Source organism: Elephas maximus, chromosome 3 (genome assembly GCF_024166365.1).
Source record: "Elephas maximus indicus isolate mEleMax1 chromosome 3, mEleMax1 primary haplotype, whole genome shotgun sequence".
Taxonomy (NCBI): domain Eukaryota; kingdom Metazoa; phylum Chordata; class Mammalia; order Proboscidea; family Elephantidae; genus Elephas; species Elephas maximus.
In genome coordinates, this window is record NC_064821.1 from 66,993,236 (window position 1) to 67,011,115 (window position 17,880).

The window sequence follows — 17,880 nt, forward strand, 5'->3', positions numbered from 1 at the left end:
ACTCCCACTTTTCCCTCACCTCCCCCACTCCCACCATCTGCTCCATTTCTGTCACTCAGCCCTTTACCCTCATTCTCTGGGTCTCAGTGTCATTTCCTAGGTCTAAGCTAATTGTGGCCAGCCGTAAGCCGGGAATTGGGCACCTGTATGCATCTGTTCTGAGCCCTGAGTAGGGTTGCTAAAGTGAGAAACAAAACAAAACAGGACACCCAGATAAAATTGAATTTCGGATAAAGAACAAATAATTTTTGTAGTCTAAGTATGTCCCAAATATTGCAACTTCAGCCCTGAGCAACAGGGGTTGGGACATGGAAAACTGTTTCCAGGGGACTGAACTGGATAATATTAACACCGCCAGCTCTGGTCCAGGGCTGCCTTCGGCTTATCCCTGACCTTCATTCATCAGGGAGGTGGAGAGTAAGTGAACAAGAGAATGAACTCTGGGACCAATCAGTCTACCAGGGCTGTCTCCCAGCTCTGCCATTTTCTAGCTCTGTGATCTTGGAGGGTCCATGAGACCCAGAGAATGAGACGCTTAACCTCTCGGCTCTTGAGTTCCACATCTCTACTCTGGAGCACCTACCTCATAAATTCATTGTGAGGATTAAACGAATTTATACATATCAAGTGCTTAGAACAGTACCTGGACTATAGTAAATGCTATGTTAGTGTTAGCTGTAATTATTTATTTATTCACATCAGAATGAATGCAAGCAGGGACTTTGTTTTGTTCATTGCTATATCCCCAGCATCTAGAAGAAGGCCTGGCTTACAGAAAAGCCCATGGTGCGTAATACATAGCCCACAGACATTTACAGAATTAAAATAAATTTAGTTTTCACTACATCCCTGAAAGACCAGGATTATAATTTCTATCTCATAGATAAGGAAACTGAGGTCTAGAGACATGAGTTTCCCAGTGTGAAGGCGGTGGCAGAACTGGGATTCAGACCCAGATTTGTTGAGCTCCAAAGTCCTTCCAACTCAAAACTCAATTTCGATCAACAGCTGAGGCCCTACCCTGGGAAAGGCATGAAGTAAGGAGAGCATTTGGATTGAGGAGAAATACTTATCCGTTTTAATATTTTAAGGTCCTAGCCTATTCTCGTCCAGCTGTGTGGCCTTAGGTAAGTCACTTCACCTTTTTGAGCCTCGATGTCAAGATTTGGTGAGGATTCAAGAAAATCACATGTTGGCAGAGCCTGGTTGGCAGGAGGATTTTGATAAACATTCCTTTCCATCTCTGCTTTAGAACAGCTTTGCAAATAACTGGCCTGTCTTCAACACCCATGAAACCGGCAAGCCCATCCTTCCACTCCCCACTTGGGAATAAATCTCAAGACACCTGAGCCTCTAAGGCCTCTTTAGATGGAGGCTAACTCTCTCCAGGGGGAATCCTGCTCCCTGGGCTTTTTTTACTCCAAGTCCAGCTCACCAAGTGCAGGTCGATCCTGGCAGCCTAATCCTGCCCTCCTCAAAGGCAGCACAAGCCCAAATCAGCCCAGAGCTGGGGCCTGTAACTAGACAGATTTCTAGGAGGCCTAGCTTGAAAGAAAAAAAAAAAAAAACTAAGCCCCCTCAAATGATAGGACTTAATCAAGCACAAATCAAAAAAAATGCGTATCAAGAAACACTCTGGGGCGCTGTGGGTCCTGCTGGTGGTGACAAAAGAGCTGGAGCCTCCTGGGGCGCTGAGATCCCAGGGAGAGCCGTGTGTTTGCTTCTGCTCTGGCCAGAAACCCGTGGAGGGTTAGAGGGATCCCAAGGGTCTCATCCGGTGAGGGTATGAGGGGAGCGGGGCCCAGGCTTCTTTCAAGCCACCGCAGGGGTAAGACCCAGGACATCTTGAGAGTGTGTGTGCGCGTGTGGTGGGCTTCCCTCCTACTGGAAGGAGAAAGAACATCTGGGGAGCGATTCTCAAATGAGCTAAGTGGGGGAGACAAGTCACCCCCCACCTCCAGTTTGGGAGGGTGGAGCTACGAGGACCTCTTCTGGGAGGAGCAAAGCAAGGGTTAGGGGCTCCTGTAGGAGGCGGGGCCGGCGCTGCCCGCTCAGCGGGGGCGGGGGTCCGCTCCGGGAATACCGCTCCGCGGGGGCTGGGGCGGGGCTTCAGAGGTTCCGCCCCCGAGCAGGTAGCCAATGGGCGCGGCGGCGCCGGGTGACGGAGAGAGTCGAAGTGCGAGTGCAGCGGCTACGGCGGCGGTGGCGCCGGCGGTGGACGGCCCAGCCCGGGCGCTGGGGGCGCGGGGGCTCGGGCGCGCGAAGCCGGGGACACGGGGACCCGGGAGGGGCGCAGCCGGGGCCGCGGGAGGAGCGCGGGCGGCCGGGCAGCGGCGCGATGCCGCTCGCCCAGCTCACGGAGCCCTGGCCGCTCATGGAGCTAGTGCAGCTGGACCCGGAGGTGAGTGAGCGGGCGGGGGACTGGCGCCGGCGGACGTCGAACCCAGGTCCCCACAGGGGCGGGGCGGCCCGCGGCGCCGCTGCAGCTCGGCGGGCGTCCTCGAGGGCGCAAGTGCCCTCGGATCTCTTGCTTACTCTTCGGCTCCACCCCCCCATGCCGCGTGTGTGTGTGTGTGCACTTACGACCCCCTATCCCGCGCGCTCGCGTGTGTGTGCGCGGAGGGCAGTTCCGTCAAGCTCCAAGTACCCCCCAATAGCCAGGAGAGGGGATCCCGTGGGGCGCTGAGATCGGGTTCCCTCACCACACTCACCTTGAAACCGTACCGGGATTGGTCGGGAGCGGTCAGGGCTTCCTCTTTTAACTCGGGCGGGCAGGACTGGCGTGCCAGATGTCTAGGATTCTCCCAGAGACAAGAGTTATGGGTCCGCCCCCCCCCACTTCGTCTTGACCTTTCCCGCTTCTCCCCCTTCTCCTCCCCCAAGAGCGCCTGCTTCTTTGCTGCTGACCCTGGCAGGATTGCTCCTCCTGCCCCCTGCCAGTTGTGGAATGTGAGGTGACACAGCCTGTCTGGGGCTGGGACTTGTAGCTTTCTTTGCCCTGAGTCTAGGACCAGAGGACAGCTGTGTCTCCTGGCCCAGGCTGTGGAGAAGAGGGTGGGGGGAAAAGGCCTAGACCTTGTGAAGATTGTTTTTTGGGGGGAGGCCCTGGTGCCTGTCTTGGGCTCCCTCATATAGAAAGGACTGAGCCCTGGGGACTTTGGCCTCTGCCTGCCCGGTCCCTCCCAGAAACAGCTCCTGCCCGTCCTCTGAGGAGTCTGTGGTGCCAGGCCCTAAGAGGCAGAAGGCTAGCTCCTGTGCCGTTTGATCCCCAGGGTCAAGGTCAAGCCTCTGAACTTGCAGATTGCAAACTTTTCCCTCAGTCTTATCATGGCAAGGAGACCCCGTTTCCCTGGGGTCTGAAGCTGGTGTACAAGGAGAAGGTGACCTGGACTAAGTGCAGGAGCTCAGGTGATTTTCTCCGGCTTAGGCCCCTGGCCTCTGCCTCAGTCCCCTTCTCTGCCCTCTCTTACTTGGGGTAGTCCCATGTGCCCTGGCTCTCAGGGCCACAGGTTGGAGTCAGGGTGAAGACTTTGCATCCCCAGCACCCAGGGTGTGCTGGCCCTTTAAAGGGATGGCCAACTGGGGATTGGAGGGTGGGCATTGGACTGTGGGTGAGGTAGGATTAGGTAACCAACCTGAAGGCACAATTTGGAGTAAATTGCTCTGGGATGCCTGCCACGGGGTTTTTACAGGCCCTGCATGGCTGCTCTGAGGTTCTCTAGCTGACTCACTCTCCGAGGTGAGGAACACTGCCCTCTGCAGCCACTATCTCCCCCACACCTTCCCCCTTGCTGGGGCTGGGGTGCAAGGGCCTAGGAGGTGCCACTCAGAGGTGGATCAGTTTGCCCAGGCACACCTCTATGACCTAGGCCTCCCAGGAGAGAGGTGGAACTGGGAGAGGCTGGGAGGGACATAACCCAAGGACTTCCCTTGGGTTATGCTGGTAGGCAGGGAAGCCATCCAGCCTAGGGCACCACTTCCTGCTTCCCTTTGGGGATCTGGGGGATCTCGGGGCAGGGTCCAGCTTCACCAGGGGGCCAGATTTAAAGGAAACGACTCAGTTTTGAGTACTACCGCACCTGAATCCCGTGAAAGAAGACTAGCTTATTTCCTAAGATTGCCGGGCTGGGATTTCTCCAGGAGCTTCACCTTGGAAACTCTGTGCAACCCTTGGTCAGTCCTCAGCCTCTCTGGGCCTGTTTTCTCTGGTGGTGAGGGCTGGGTTCCAGCCTCTGCTTCCTGGGCCTGAGAGGGTTCAGGGCCCCAGGCACAGCTGCCTGTCCTTCCCCTCCCTCCCATGGAGGTGCCAGGTGACTGGGTGTTATTGTTTGGGTAACAGGAGCCATGGGGCAGCCAGGGCGAGGGTTGGGCTGTTCTCACTGGAGAACAGGGCCTTGCTGTTCTTAGACCAGGTGACATGTAAGTGATACAGCGGTCTGACCTGCAGGTACAGGCGCTGCCTCTGGCTCCTGGCAGCTTCTGGCCAGGAAGGAGGCAGGCAAGGGGCTAGCAGGAGTGTTTGGCAGAGCCCTGGAATCTGGGCTACCCTTCCTGTGATGCTGCTGAAAATGGGCTGCTGGGAGGCAGGGCCTGGTCCAGGGTGCAGTTCGGGTGGAGTAAAGCCATTGGAAATGTGGGTGAGGATTCTACCTGGGCCTTCTTTGGCCCTGCTGAAAGCAGTAACCTTGTCCTCAGGCCCAGCCCTGCCATTTACAGAGCTTTGCTACATGCCACCAACCCCATTATGTTGCTTTATTTTAATTCTTACAAGTTTTCAAGGTAGGAATTATTACCTCCATTTTCAAATGGGACAGCTGAACTCAGAGAAGAGAGCTGGCTTATGAGTTAATGTTAGAGCCAGGATTGGAACCCAGCTCTCTCATTGTCTTCCACCGACTGGAGAAGGGCTGGGGTCAAACTGGACCAGGTAAAAGGTACTGCAAGAGCAGCTCCGAATGTTGGCAGACTCTCCTCACCCCACAGGGACTGGGTCCAGCCTCGGCCAAAGGTCTGGTGGTGCCAGCTGGCCCTGGCACCTGGCCCCCGGCCTCCAGCAGTGTGCAGGGCTGCCAATCCTGGGCTCTGAACCCAGCTCCTGAGGCTGCTTCCTGCCTGCGGGGCACATGCTGTCTTTCTCCATCTGCTGCCCTGCTTCACCAGCCACTGCCCTGGCTCCGTCTTCCCAAGGCAGGGCTGCTTGATGGGAAGGAAGGCTCCTGCTGAAATTTCTCTCTGCCTTCTGTGAAGGGGGCGCTGTGGTCTGGGGCCTGGGCAGCTCTCCTCATGAACAGTGCTCTCTGAGGAAGAGCAGGGAGAGTGGGTCTTGCTCCCAGAGGCCAAAGGACCCTTCCCTCTACCTTCATTCAGTATTCTGCAGGGTCACTGTCATTGTCCCCCTTCATTCAAATGCATTCATCCATCAAATATTTATTGAGCACTTATCATGTGCCAGGAACCCTGGTGGGTCAGTGGTTAGGAGCTCCTCTGCTACCCAAAAAGTCAGCAGTTTGAATCCACCACCTGCCCCTTGGAAACCCTATGGGGGAGCTCTACTCTGTCCTATAGGGTCACTATGAGTCGGAATCGACTGAACGACAACAGGTTTATCGTGTGCCAAGTACTATGCTAAGCAACAGGGCTGCAGCTGTGAACAAGAGGGACTAAAATCCCTACCTTCATGGTACAGATGAAGAAACTGAGCCTTAGATAAGTAACGGGACAGACTCCAGGTCAAAGTGATGGCTGGCAGACCTAGGATTAGAGGCACGTCTTTGAGACTGCAAAGCTGTGTCTTCCCATTACCTTGTATAGCAGCCAAGTCTGAGGGGAACATGAACCCTGCATTCCCAGGACCCTGGCTCTGAGGGGGACGCTCACCTGGGGTCATCTTTGTACCCCCAGTCCTTTCTCCAGGGCTGCCCATTCCTTGTTCATCACTTCTTACAGGCATCTCCCCTGGGTGGGCTTCCATGAGGACGGCACCCAGGCCAGAGACTCAGGGAGTGGGGTTGAGCCACAATGGCCTGTGGAGTCCCCTGAATCATCCAGGCCAGTGTGGAAGTGCTGACTGCTTGATAGGCCCACACTTCTGGATACTACCGCCTCCTCTGTCATCGGGGACTGAGACTTAAGCCGCGTGATTTGAGTCATGTACCATGTCTGCCACCTGCTTCTTGAGGGACCTTGCGTGAGGTCCTTAATTCTGTCAGCCTCCTTTGAAAAACAGGAGTAATAGAACCTGCCCTGGCCTCCTTGCTGCGTTTAACTTTCATCTGACAACCTACATACTGGACCTTCAGCTGGCTTCTGGAGAGATGGTGATGGGCAGTCCATGGCCCCTTCCCGAGTTAAGCCACAGTGGGGACACAGAGGAGGGAGGAAGAACCTTGAGGCTGTGTGGTCAGAAAAGGTGGCATTTGAATTGAGTCCTGAAAGACCAGGAGTTGGCCAAAGTGACAAGGCAGGAAGGTTTTCTTGGGGGAGGAAAATGCAAACACTCAGGAATGTGAAACCAGCTGGTTTGCTCAGTGTTTCATGTGGTTTGGTTTAGCTCAAGAATAGATAGTTGCTATGGAGTGGACTCTGACTCGTGGTGATCTTAAGCCCAACAGGATGAAATATTGCCCAGTCCTGTGTCATCTTCATGTTTGCTGGCACGTTCAAGTCCATCTTTGTGGCTATTGTGCCAGTCCATCTCACCGAGAGTCTCCCTTGGCCTTGCTGGCCCTTTACTTCACCAAACATGATGTCTTCCAAGGTGGTTCACTGATGACGTGTCCAAAGCAAGCGATCTAGACAGTGTTCCGTTGTGATCCATAAGGTTTTCATTGGCTGATTTTTGGGAGCAGATCACCAGGCCTTTCTTCCTAGTCTGTCTTAGTCTGGATACTTCACTGAAACCTGTCCACCATGGTGATCCTGCTGATATTTTAAATTTCAGTGGCACAGCTTCCAGCATCACAGCATCATAAGCCACCATAGTACGACAAACTGACAGACAGGTGGTGGAGCTCAAGAATAGGGCCTGATAATAATAACGGCTGTTGTTTATGGGATAGTTACATGCCAGGTGTATATACTTATACTTCTTGCACCTCCCCCATCATGTGGTAGGTTACCTTTATCCCCATTTAACAGATGAGGAAACTGAAGCCCTGAGAAGTGAAGCAACCTCCTCAGGGTTATTTAGGTGGTAGAAGCCAGAATTTGAATCCAGGAGGTCATGTTTTTAATCATTGTGCTGGGCAGTTGGAGATGACGGCCTTGAATGCCATGCTAAGGAGCTGGGACTTTAGTCTGCAGGCAGTGGGGAGCCGTGGAGTTTTAGGAAGGATAAGGGTTTGGAGTGGGAAGGCTGGGGGCAGGGGGCCTGTGTGTAGGCTGTTGTGATCATCCATGGTGGAACTCACTCTGCAAATGCATCACTGCTCCCCCCGGGGCCCTGATCAACCTGTCCCTGCTCCCCAGGTGCTGAGAGATGATGGTATATGTACGTCTCTGTGTGTAGAGGGGCCTGCAGAACACTTGGCCCCTGGGGAGGATTAGGAGGCGTTAAGGGGGCTCAGGGGGCAGGATGTCCTGGGAGTGGCATGGGAGCTGTGCCAGGGGCAAGGAGATTATGTAATGGACAGAGCACAGCTGTGCCTGCTGCTCCCAAGCAAGGCTACAGCTGCCCTGTGGACCCAGATCCTGGCTCCAAGGTCCTGACCTGCCCCAGGCTAGGGCTTGCCAGCCTTTGGGAACCTTTTATCTGCCTCACCACACTCTAACTGTGCCAGGAGAAATGAGGACAGCTCCTTTCAGCTTCCAAAGGCCCAGAGAGGGTAGGTTACTCACATTGCATCACACAGGAAAGGGATGGGCTGGGTTTTGGTGCACCCAAGGGTGTATAATGCCCACCTGAAGGCAAAGTCTGGGGACAGGAAGAAGCAGGTCTGCCCAGGGGTGGGCTCTAGTGCCCACTTCTCCCTGAAGGAAGTTCTCCTGCCTGGAGTGTGGGCTGCTCTTCAGTAGATCTAATTTCTTTGAAACTCTTAGCCTCTCCAAATGATGTTCATTTTCTCTGCTTTTCCTGACATTTACCTATTGTCGTGGAGTTGATCTCCAGCTCATGGCAACTCCATGGGTTCCAGAGTAGAACTGGCTCCAGAGGGTTTTCAGTGGCCAGTTTTTCTGACACACAGTAGATCACTAGGCCTTTTTTCCAGGGTGCCTCTGGGTGGACTTGAACTTCCAGTCTTTTGATTAACTGCTCAGCGTATTAACCATTTGCAACACCCAGGGACTGAAGCAGATCTGTTTTGAGCACCTCCTGGGTACGACTCGACGGCACTGGGTACTGGGTTGGGGACCAGAGAAACCAGATTTTAAATCCTTACTTACCAATTGTGTGACCTTAGGCACACAACTAGGCCCCTCTGAGCCTCAGTTTCCTCCTCTGTCAAGTGGTGCCAGGACCTACCTTCCAGGGCTATCATGAGGTGCCACAGTTGTGAAGCTCCAAGTCCAGTGCCTGGCAAGTGGCAGCGACTCGGAAGAGAGCAGCTGTTAGCATCACGCCTTAATCTCTGATCTCCTAGGACTCCCATTTATTGGGAAGGACAGGCCTGTGTGTAAATAGTCCCTGCAGTGTGACACATGGTACAGTGAAGGAGTCAGGGGCATAGTGGAGGCAGCAGTAATTCTGTCTGACAAGGGGAGGGGTGGGGTCCCAGAGTGGGTCAGGGCAAGGATAGCCACTGTCTCTGGGCTGGGCACTTTCCTTACTTTGTCTCCTTCCACCTTTGCAGCAACTCTGGGATGGGTGTGTAATTACTCCCATATTACGGATTGGGAAACTGAGACCTCTTATGGTTGAATAGATTGCACAAGGCCACGGTTCGTCTCTGGAAAAGCTTGGAACCACACATGACTCTTCCTTCTCACTGGGAAGAGGTGATATTTAAGCGGAGTCTTCAAAGATGAGGTGTTTGCTGGGCAGAGAGCATAAGAGAGGGAGTGTTGGGCCCCTGGGGAATGCTTCATCTGAGCTGTGAGGAGCTATTGCAAGAGGACTTACACCACCCCTGCTTCTGCCCCACAGGAAGTGGAAGTGGAGGGGATGTCCACCCAGAACTCCTGTCCCTCCTCTATGGCCTCCCTGGCCACTGGGAACTGCCAAGGGTGGGGGTGCCACATGGAGTCTCTTTGCTCGATTCCAAGCTGGTAAGTTCTGACAGTGCTCCCTCTGTCCCCCTTCTCTTTTTCAGAATGGCCAGGCCTCAGGGGAAGAAGCTGGACTTCAGCCATCTAAGGTGAGGACTGGGGCCAGTGGCCCAGGCCAGGGACTGGGTGAGGGGACAGCGTTTGCAGGGCTCGGAGGAGGCCCTGGACAGAGGGTCCTTTGTTTTTGGATCCCACCTAATCCTTGTGGCAACCCTGTGCAGAAAGATCATTTGCTCCAGCTTCCTAGTTTGTTAGATGAAGAAACTGCAGGCCAGAAAGTGTTGGGAACAGAATTCAGGCTGGTTACTTATCAACCAGGCCAGACACTTCCTCAGTGTAGTTACTCATTCTGCTCGTGCTCAGTGTGAGGGCGGGGAGGCTGGGCCTCAGTGATGGGAGAGGATCAGGTAGGATCTGCCCTTGCTCCTTGGTACAGCTGGGCCTGGAAGCATCTGGGCATGGTGGTGCTGGAAGGAATGTGGTGGCCTCTCAGGTCTAACCAGGGCCCAGCCATTTCTCAGGGCTCCCCACTCCAAATCTGGATTTGTTGCCTCACCCCAGCTACCTCTGTTTCCCCTGGCCTCCTCCCTTTAGCCCTTCAACCCTTGTTGCTGGTTTTGTGTGTTGGCAAAAGCTCCAGAGGTTGAGTGATAGTTGTGTGACCTTGGGTGGGTCTCTTGTCCCTTGTCTCCTCTCTGAGAAAGACCACACCCAGTTCACATGGTAGCTATGAGCCACAGAAGATGCTAGCTGTGGAGGGGCTCTGAAAGTCACCTAGGTAAGGACAGAGCATGGTCTCACTGGAGCAGACCTGGGTTCAAATCCTGGCTCTGCCCTCACCATGTGACCAGAAGCTCTTCTCCTTTCTGAGTCTTTGTTTCCTCATTTATAAACTGGGAATAGCGGTGTCTACACGGGAGTGATGTGAAGGACGTTTAAGGTAGTACCTGCCTGGCCCACACTGGCTTCAGCACCAGCCACGTGAATGTCTGGTATATTGCTCAGCTCCACCTCCTGCCAGTGACCCCACCCTTCAGCCTGGGTCTTTCTGGGCACTGGGCCTGCTGTAAATAGGACCTTTGAGATGGACCAGCACTGCTGCTTGCTTTGACTCAGCCACCTAAGATAAGGGAACTGAGCTGGGTGGGGTTGGACAAGGTGAGAGAAATGGGCTCCCACCATGCCTCTCTTGGTTGCTGTGGCAACCTTGGACCAGCAGAGGCCAGGCTAAGTGGTGTGGACTGGGCCCCTTGGCATGTCTTCTTGGCCACATATCTGAAGTATCTGACCACAAAGTAGCTGCCGCTAGTTGCCTAGCAACAGAATGAAGGGACCGTACCTCCCTGGTGAAGAACCAGGATGATCTGGTCTTGGGGCTGAGGTTCTGGAGGTTGCAGAGGAGCTGGTGGTGAGCACAGCTTCTAATCTTGAAAGCTGGAGGGGCTGGCTGGGAGAGGGGTGGGAACTTGCTTAGGCAGATAACTACATTTGATCTCAAGCCTATGACTCCTGTCTGCAGCAGAAGGTCCTGCAGTGGGAAGGGAGACAAGGCTGGAGATGTATGGGATGAGGAGAGCCTTGAATGCCACATTAAAGAGGAGAACGAGCTTACCCCATGCCTGGCACCACCCCAGGAGATCTGCGTTTAATTCTCACAACCTCAGAGGCTTACTGTTGTTGTTAGGTGCTACTGAGTCTATTTCAACTCATAGTCACCCATGTGGCAGAACAGAACTACCCCTTAGGGGTTTCTTTTTTGTGTGTGTGCTTTAAGTGAAAGTTTGCAATTCAAGTCAGTTTCTCACACAAAAGCTTATACGTACATTGTTATGTGACCCTAGTTGCTCTCCCTGCAATGTGACAATGTACTCCTCCTCTCCACCCTGTATTTCCCATGTCCATTCAACCAGCTCCTGTCCCCGTCTGCCTTCTCATCTCCCCTCTGGACAGGAGTTGCTCGCTTAGTCTTATGTGCTACTTGAGCTAAGAAGCTCACTCCTCGCTAGTATCATTTTCTGTCTTATAGTACAGTCTAATCTTTGTCTGAAGTGTTGGCTTCGGGAATGGTTTTAGTTTTGAGCTAACAGAGAGTCCAGGGGCCATGTCCTCTGGGGTCCCTCCAGTCTCAGTCAGACCATCAAGTCTGGTCTTTTTACTAGAATATGAGTTCTGTACCCCACTTTTCTCCTGCTCCATCAGGGACTCTGTTGTGTTCCCTGTCAGGGCGGTCACTGGTGGTAGCCAGGCACCATCTAGTTCTTCCTGTCTCAGGCTGAGGGAGTCTCTGGTTTATGTGGCCCTTTCTGTCTCTTGGGCTAATATTTTCCTTGTGTCTTTGGTGTTCTTCATTTTCCTTTGCTCCAGGTGGGTTGGGACCAATTGATGCATCTTAGATGGCTGCTTGCTAACTTTTAAGACCCCAGATGCCACTCACCAAAGTGGGATGCAGAACATTTTCTTAGTAAACTTTGTAATGTCAGTTGACCCAGATGTCCCCTGAAACCCCATAGGGATTTCTAGGCTGTAAACTTTATGGGAGCAGATTGCCAGGTCTTTCTTCTGTGGAGTGGCTGGGTGAGTTCAAACCACCAATCTTTCCATTAGCAGCTGAGTGCTTAACCATTGTGCTACCTGGGCTCCTTACCTCAGGGCTAGAGATCATTATTATCCCCATCTTACAGATTAGAAAATTGTGACCCAAGGTCACGGAGCTTGGTGATAGAGTCAGGACTGAGCATAGGTCTTCTTGACCTCAGAGCCCCCGCTCCTCCCAGCCCAGGGAACCCTGAGTGCTGGAAAGAAGGAGCATTGGGTCCCTGTGACTCCAAGTGCCACCAGTTCTAGGTACCTGCTCGTCCATCTCCTCTCCTGCCCCAGCCACCAGTATCCCCAGTGCTCAGTTCTGGGCTTAACACACTAGGGGGCGCTCAGCCTGTGGTTGGGACCTTACCACTTTGTGCAGGGGACAGAACTGGCAGCTGGCCAGTTTATCTTTTATTTCATCGGACATTCAGTGCACCCTCCTGTGGCACTGGGGAACCTCAAAATGAAGTCAACACCCCCTACCCTCAGAGAATACCCAGTCTTGGGGAGACAGGAAAGTTGTGTGGTGGGCATTCTTTTGGCGAAGAACACAGCTGTGGGCTCATGGAGCCTCCATTCCATGCCAGGTCCTGTGCTGGGCTCTGGGGCCAAGGACAGAGGTGTGTCATCTTCCAGGTGTCCACATCTCTTAGTGGGGTGATAACACAAGCAAGTCCCGGGGAACCCAGCTGGCGACATCTGAGCATGGGGCTGAGCGTGGGCCCAACATACGGTCACTACTAAGTGTAACAGAGGAGGAAGAGTTGGGATGGGCTGAGCCCATCCTGCTACCTTTCCTGCAGAGCCAGTATTTACTGGGCCTGGAAAGATAGGCAGGACTTGGGCAGTGGGAGAAGAAGGTAGGGCCTCCAGGTGGAGGAGAGTCAGGGAGGGGGACTTGGGAGTCAAGCATTCTGAGTTCAAATCCTGCCTCCATATCTTGTCTGCTTTGTGATGTTAGGTGGGTGACTGGCCCCTCTGAGACTTAGATTCCCTTCCTGCAAAAGGAGACTAGAGCCCACCTCTCAGGGCCAGCTGAGGAGAGAATGTGATGCAAGTGAAAGAAAGCATGCAACAGAGTTTTTGGTACAGTGTAGGTGTTTAATGCTTGTTTATTTTATTCGTTTGGGTTTTAGCAGCGATACTGTAGACAGTAGGTCCAGAGTGAGAGTTCCCCAGATCCCTTCAGCACCCTGGGCACACCTGATATCCTTGGACACCCTGGGCTCCATTCACCCTCCCTGTCTTCCTGTGGGTGGACTGGGTACCCCAGGTCCCCTCCCCCGGCTGTCTCCAGAGCTAGACCCCTTTGAAGTGCCTGCAGGTCTATTCTGAGACCTGATTATCTCCCCCCTCCTCTCCTCTCTTCCTGTTTATGAAACCCTGATCCCTCCCGGATCCCTCATGCTCCCCTGGCCTGAGCTCAGGCAGGATGTGACAGTGGACTTCAGGGAGCCTCAGGCAGCCTCAGGTGTTAGGGGTCTTCCCCTGGGCTGGCTAGGGCAGGCCTAGCCCACCCTCCCAGCACCTGGGGCTCTGTGGCTGGGCTCTGACCCTGTAGCCTGCCTAGGGGAGACCCTGCAGCAGTAGGACTGCTCAGTAAACCAGGGAGAGTTTGTGTTTATAATGTCCCTTTGTCTCTGTAGCCCAATTTGCTTCTAGAAACAGCCGACTGAGGGTGGAACATGTACTTTTAACCTATGTCTTACAAAAGAGGAAACTGAGGCTCAGGTAGGCAAAGAGATTTGCCTGGAGCTCTTCTTGACTTGCCATCCTTTACTCCTGACCTCAGGCCTTTTGCTCATGCTGCTCTTTCTAGCTGGAGTGTCTTCCTTCCTGCCCAACACCTGTTGGCGCTCAGGACCCAGCTGGACTGCAGACACCTCTGGGTACCCACAGCACCCTGATTACATTTCTGTCACAGGACATTTGTGTTTTAGTATCAAGTCAGAATCGACTCGACGGCACTGGGTTTGGGTTTTTTTTTTTTTATTATTCATTTTTGGAGAGTCCCTGGGTGATGCAAACAGTTAACATGCTTGGCTGCTAACTGAAGAGTTGATGGTTCAGGTCTACCCAGAGGCACCTCAGAAGACATTCCTGGTGATCTACTTCCAAAAAATCAGCCACTGAAAATCCTGTGAGGCGTAGTTCTACTCTGACACACATGGGTCGCCATGAGTCAGAACCGACTCCACAGCAGCTGGCATTTATTTTCAGGAGCTCTCTGAGGACAAGGCTAGGGTCTACCTTAACATTTCTGCCTCCTGGTGTCCACCTCTGGCCTGGGACAGAGTAGGGGCCAGCAGTGTGAGTGATGTGCAGAGAGGGGCCAGGCTGGCCTTGCTGGGAGGGTGACAACGAAATTCTTAAGTGGGGGCTTTGGAAGCAGACAGACTTTGAATTTGCTCTTCGCACTATCCTTTTCTAGCGGTGTGAACTTGGGCAAGTCACTGTCTCTGAGTCTAGTGTCCTTATCTTTGAAATGGAGATGACAGATACCTCCCCGGGAGCTGAGACCCAGGATCTCAGCTCCAGTGCTAGGGCCTCGCAGAACCCACATCATCAAAGATTGCAGGAAAGAATGGCTGCATGCGAGAAGCGCTTAAGTGATAGAAAGTACAGTTCCCCTCGTTACTATAAGCCAGTCCTGGCCTAGGGCCTGAGGCCACCTCCCCACTCAAGGAGGCCTGGGACTAGGGACTCCTCCTCACCTGCCCAGAAGTATGCTGGGAGATGTATCTGGGGACATCTGTCCCACCAGAGGGGCCCATGTCTAGGAGGCCATGTAGATGCTGCCAGCTAGGGAAGGGGCTGTTGGTGTCCATTAGAGCCAGGGGCAGGCAGGTGGGCTTGAGCTGCAGCTGGTGGAGGGAGGCCCAGGGTGGGGGCCTTGGTGGCCAGGGATCAGGCTAGGGGGCTCTGGGCTTCTCTCCCAGCTGCTGTGTGGGAGGAAGTAAATAAAGAGGAAGTGTCTATGAGGGGAGAAAGGGTCCGGGACCAAGGGGATGTGGGCTGGTGCCTGTCCTCCCCCTCCCATCACCAGAGGCCGCACAGCCCCTCCAAACATCCTTCTGTGAAGGCAGTTCTGAAACTGTTTCCTTCCTGTTGCCCGTTCCTGTAGTGTGCTGGCCATAGAAGTTCTTCCTCTGCTTCTAGGGGGCGGGCTGGGGGAGAGGCCAAGCTGGCACTGGCCCCTCCTCTGTTGCTGGACCGACCAGACGTTCTAAGGCTCTCAGGGCTGCCCTGGCCCCCAAGTCCTGGCCTGAGGACTCTGGGTGGCAATGAGAGGCCTCAGTTAAGGGGAACATCTTTCACAACCCCCGCCAGGACGCCACCTGTCAGAGAATGTTGTTATTGGAGGCCCTGCGAGAGCCGGGAAGGGGAAGTCTGTGTGTACGTGGGGGTGTGGATTTCCACATAGGGGATGTCTGTGGAAATGGTTTCCAGCCGTCAGCCTGAGTGTGTGTCTGTGCGCGCTCGTGTCAGTTCCTGTGGGTGTACTGGTATGAGTGAGGAGGTGGAGCCACGTGGTAAGGGCAGGGCCTGGTCCACCCCTATCCCACAGCCACCTGTTCCTCCACCTAGACCTCTGTGTTGAGTTGTCCAGTGGGCAGCCAGGGTCCTTGTCTAGGGGCTTCTGCCCCATTGTCCATCCCAGGGTCTTAGACTGGCAGGCTTCTTCAGGAAGGGCTTGGAGAATGGGGCCTCTGAGCAGGGGCAGGGCTGAGTATGGTGCTTGCTCTGTGGGCTGATGTTTCGGGTGAGCCTAGCCATGAAGGTTGCTATGGGGGAGGGAGTGTCCTCGGGAGTTGGACCAACTAAGTGCTGAGCTATGTAGTTCAAGGCTGTGGCCTTGCTGATTTCTGTTCCCATTCTCTCAGACCCCTCTTGGGGGTGCTGGGATGTCTACTGTGTCCCGGCGTTATCTCTATGTGACTTCTGTGATCCTGTCTCCCCCTTCGGGGAGACAAGTGAGGTGCATCCCCGAGTCATCCTTGGGGCTTCGGGTTTAGGGTCTGCACTATCCCCACCTTGGCAGGGAGCCTGACCCGTCTTCTGTCCCTCCTCCCAGCAGAGGGGGAAGTGAGAAGGAGGGAGGCCATGGACCCTGCCTTCTGGGCTGGTAAGGCTAAAAAAGCAGAAGTAAGGGGAGTAACGGGGCCCTCTGGCCACCAGCTTGAGCCCCACCATGCAGACCCCGGCAGACTTCCCCAGGTTTGAGGGAGACTCAGTTCCCTGTCCCAGAAAGGTGAGCAGAGAGGTGGCCTGCCTCCAACAGTGTCTGTCACGACAACTCTGGGCGAGGACTGGGTTTGGGGGTGGCTATGTCCCCTGGGGTTTCTGGGTGGCTGCCTCTGCCCCCAGAGAGTGTTCTCAGTCAGAGGCAGACAGATGAGGTGGAAGCTCAGATCTTAGAGTGGGGTTAGCAGGCATTGCTGTTTTCTTGGCCCACCCCCGCCTCTCTCTGAGCCAGGCTTTCTGCCTGTCCCTCCAGGGGTTTATACTCAGGGGCCCGATTAGCCTGCAGCTTTCAGTGGCTGCTACACCCACTCCCCCATCTGTCAGGGAGAGTCCTCTGAAGATGGGGCTGTGTCTCTGAGGGTCAGGACCTAGAGTGGGAAGTCCCCAGGCTGATCCTAATGGTGAGGGTGGGGGCAGGCTGGGGTGGGCAGGAAGTGGCTCTGGCTGACTTACCTGCCCACCCTTTCCTGGCACTAAAGGCCAGGCAGAAACCAGGGGAGGGACTTGGGTTCAAGCCGACTCTGCCGCTTGGCTCGTTTTGAGTCTGGGTGAGTCACTGTCCTTCTCTGGGCCTCAGTTTCTTGTTCTCAAAATGGAGATAATGGTTTTTGGGATATTTTGGGTCAGAGTCAAAGTCATCAGATGACATCAGGAGATGGTCTCTCAGCCCACTGTCTTAGTCCTGGGCCTCCTCAGGCTCTGGCGTAGGAAGAAAATCTGAGGGAAACGGAAAACCTCATTGTTGGGTCTGCCATGAATACTGGGCTACTCTCCTGAGTCGTGGGGGTTTGCTGTTATATCTCCTTACCCTTCCTCCTCCCTAGACAAACCAACGAGAACCCAGAATTCTACCCTCCAGCCCCTCAGAAAGGTCTGACCCCCTTTCCTAGGGATCCCTGCCTTGCTGCCTGTCTGTTCGCTGTCACATTCATCTGCTCTGGGCGCCTGACAGTCTACTTGGGCCTAACTGACTCTGACTGTCTCTGTCTGCTACCTGTCTGCCTCAACTATTGAGTTCCTGTGTCTGTCTTTACCTATCAGATACATGTTCCCATTTGTCTCTTCCTGTTGGGCTCGTGTCACCTTCTGTCTCTGCCTGTTGGATACAGGAACTCCTCTTTCTCAGCCTCTTGGGTATGTGTCCCAGCTGTCTTTGCCTGTTGGGTACGTGTCTACATCTGTCTTGCCTGTTAGATACAAGTTCCCATCGGCCTCTGCCTCTTGGGTGAAAGTCCCTGTCTGTCTCCATCTGTTGGGTACAAGTCCCCATCTGCCCCTCTGCCTGTTGGGTGTGTGTCGCTATCCATTTCCCAGTTGGGTACGAGTCCTCATCTGCCTCTGCCTGTTGGTTATGAGTCCCCATCCAGCTCCACTTCTTGGGTTCATGTTCCTGTCTGTCTCCACCTGTGGGATATGTGTCCCCATCTGCCTCTGTCTATTGGATATTTCCCCATCTGCCTCTGCATGTGCCCCTTTCTGTCTGTGCCTTTTGGGTACGTGTCCCTGTCTGTGTCCACCTGTTGGGTATGTGTTTCCTCCTGCCTCCTCCTGCTGAGTATGAGTCTCCTTCTGTCTCTGCCTGTTGAGTACATGTCCTAGTCCATCTCTGCCTGTTGAATGCCTGTCTTTATCTCTCTCCACCTCTTGGGTGCGTGCCCCTGTCTCTTGGGTATCTCCCTTTATCTGCCTCCACGTGCCTCTGCTGTAGAGTTCCTGTCTCTGTCTCTCCTGATGAGTGCATATCTTCACCTCTGCCTGATGGGTGCCTATCTACTCCTCAGCAGATGGGTTGGCCTGGGCCTTTCGCTTTACAGGCCCAACAGGGAGGGTGGGAGGAGGGCCAGAGGG

The 17,880-nt window shown here is 54.1% G+C and overlaps 1 protein-coding gene across 2 annotated transcripts in view; it reads left to right on the forward strand.

The window, feature by feature from the left end:
- Positions 1-2,215: 2,215 nt before the first annotated feature.
- RPS6KA1 (ribosomal protein S6 kinase A1) overlaps positions 2,216-17,880 on the forward strand; it is a 39,072-nt gene continuing 23,407 nt past the window's right edge. Inside the window, exons 1-2 of one of the 2 annotated variants that reach the window (XM_049878379.1) lie at positions 2,216-2,401; positions 9,249-9,293. In XM_049878379.1, coding sequence (XP_049734336.1) covers positions 2,339-2,401; positions 9,249-9,293 — 108 coding nt within the window. In that variant the 5' untranslated portion in view covers positions 2,216-2,338. Of the gene's footprint in view, positions 2,402-9,248; positions 9,294-14,667; positions 16,040-17,880 lie in introns of those variants that run through there. The other variant, XM_049878380.1, reaches the window with a different exon arrangement.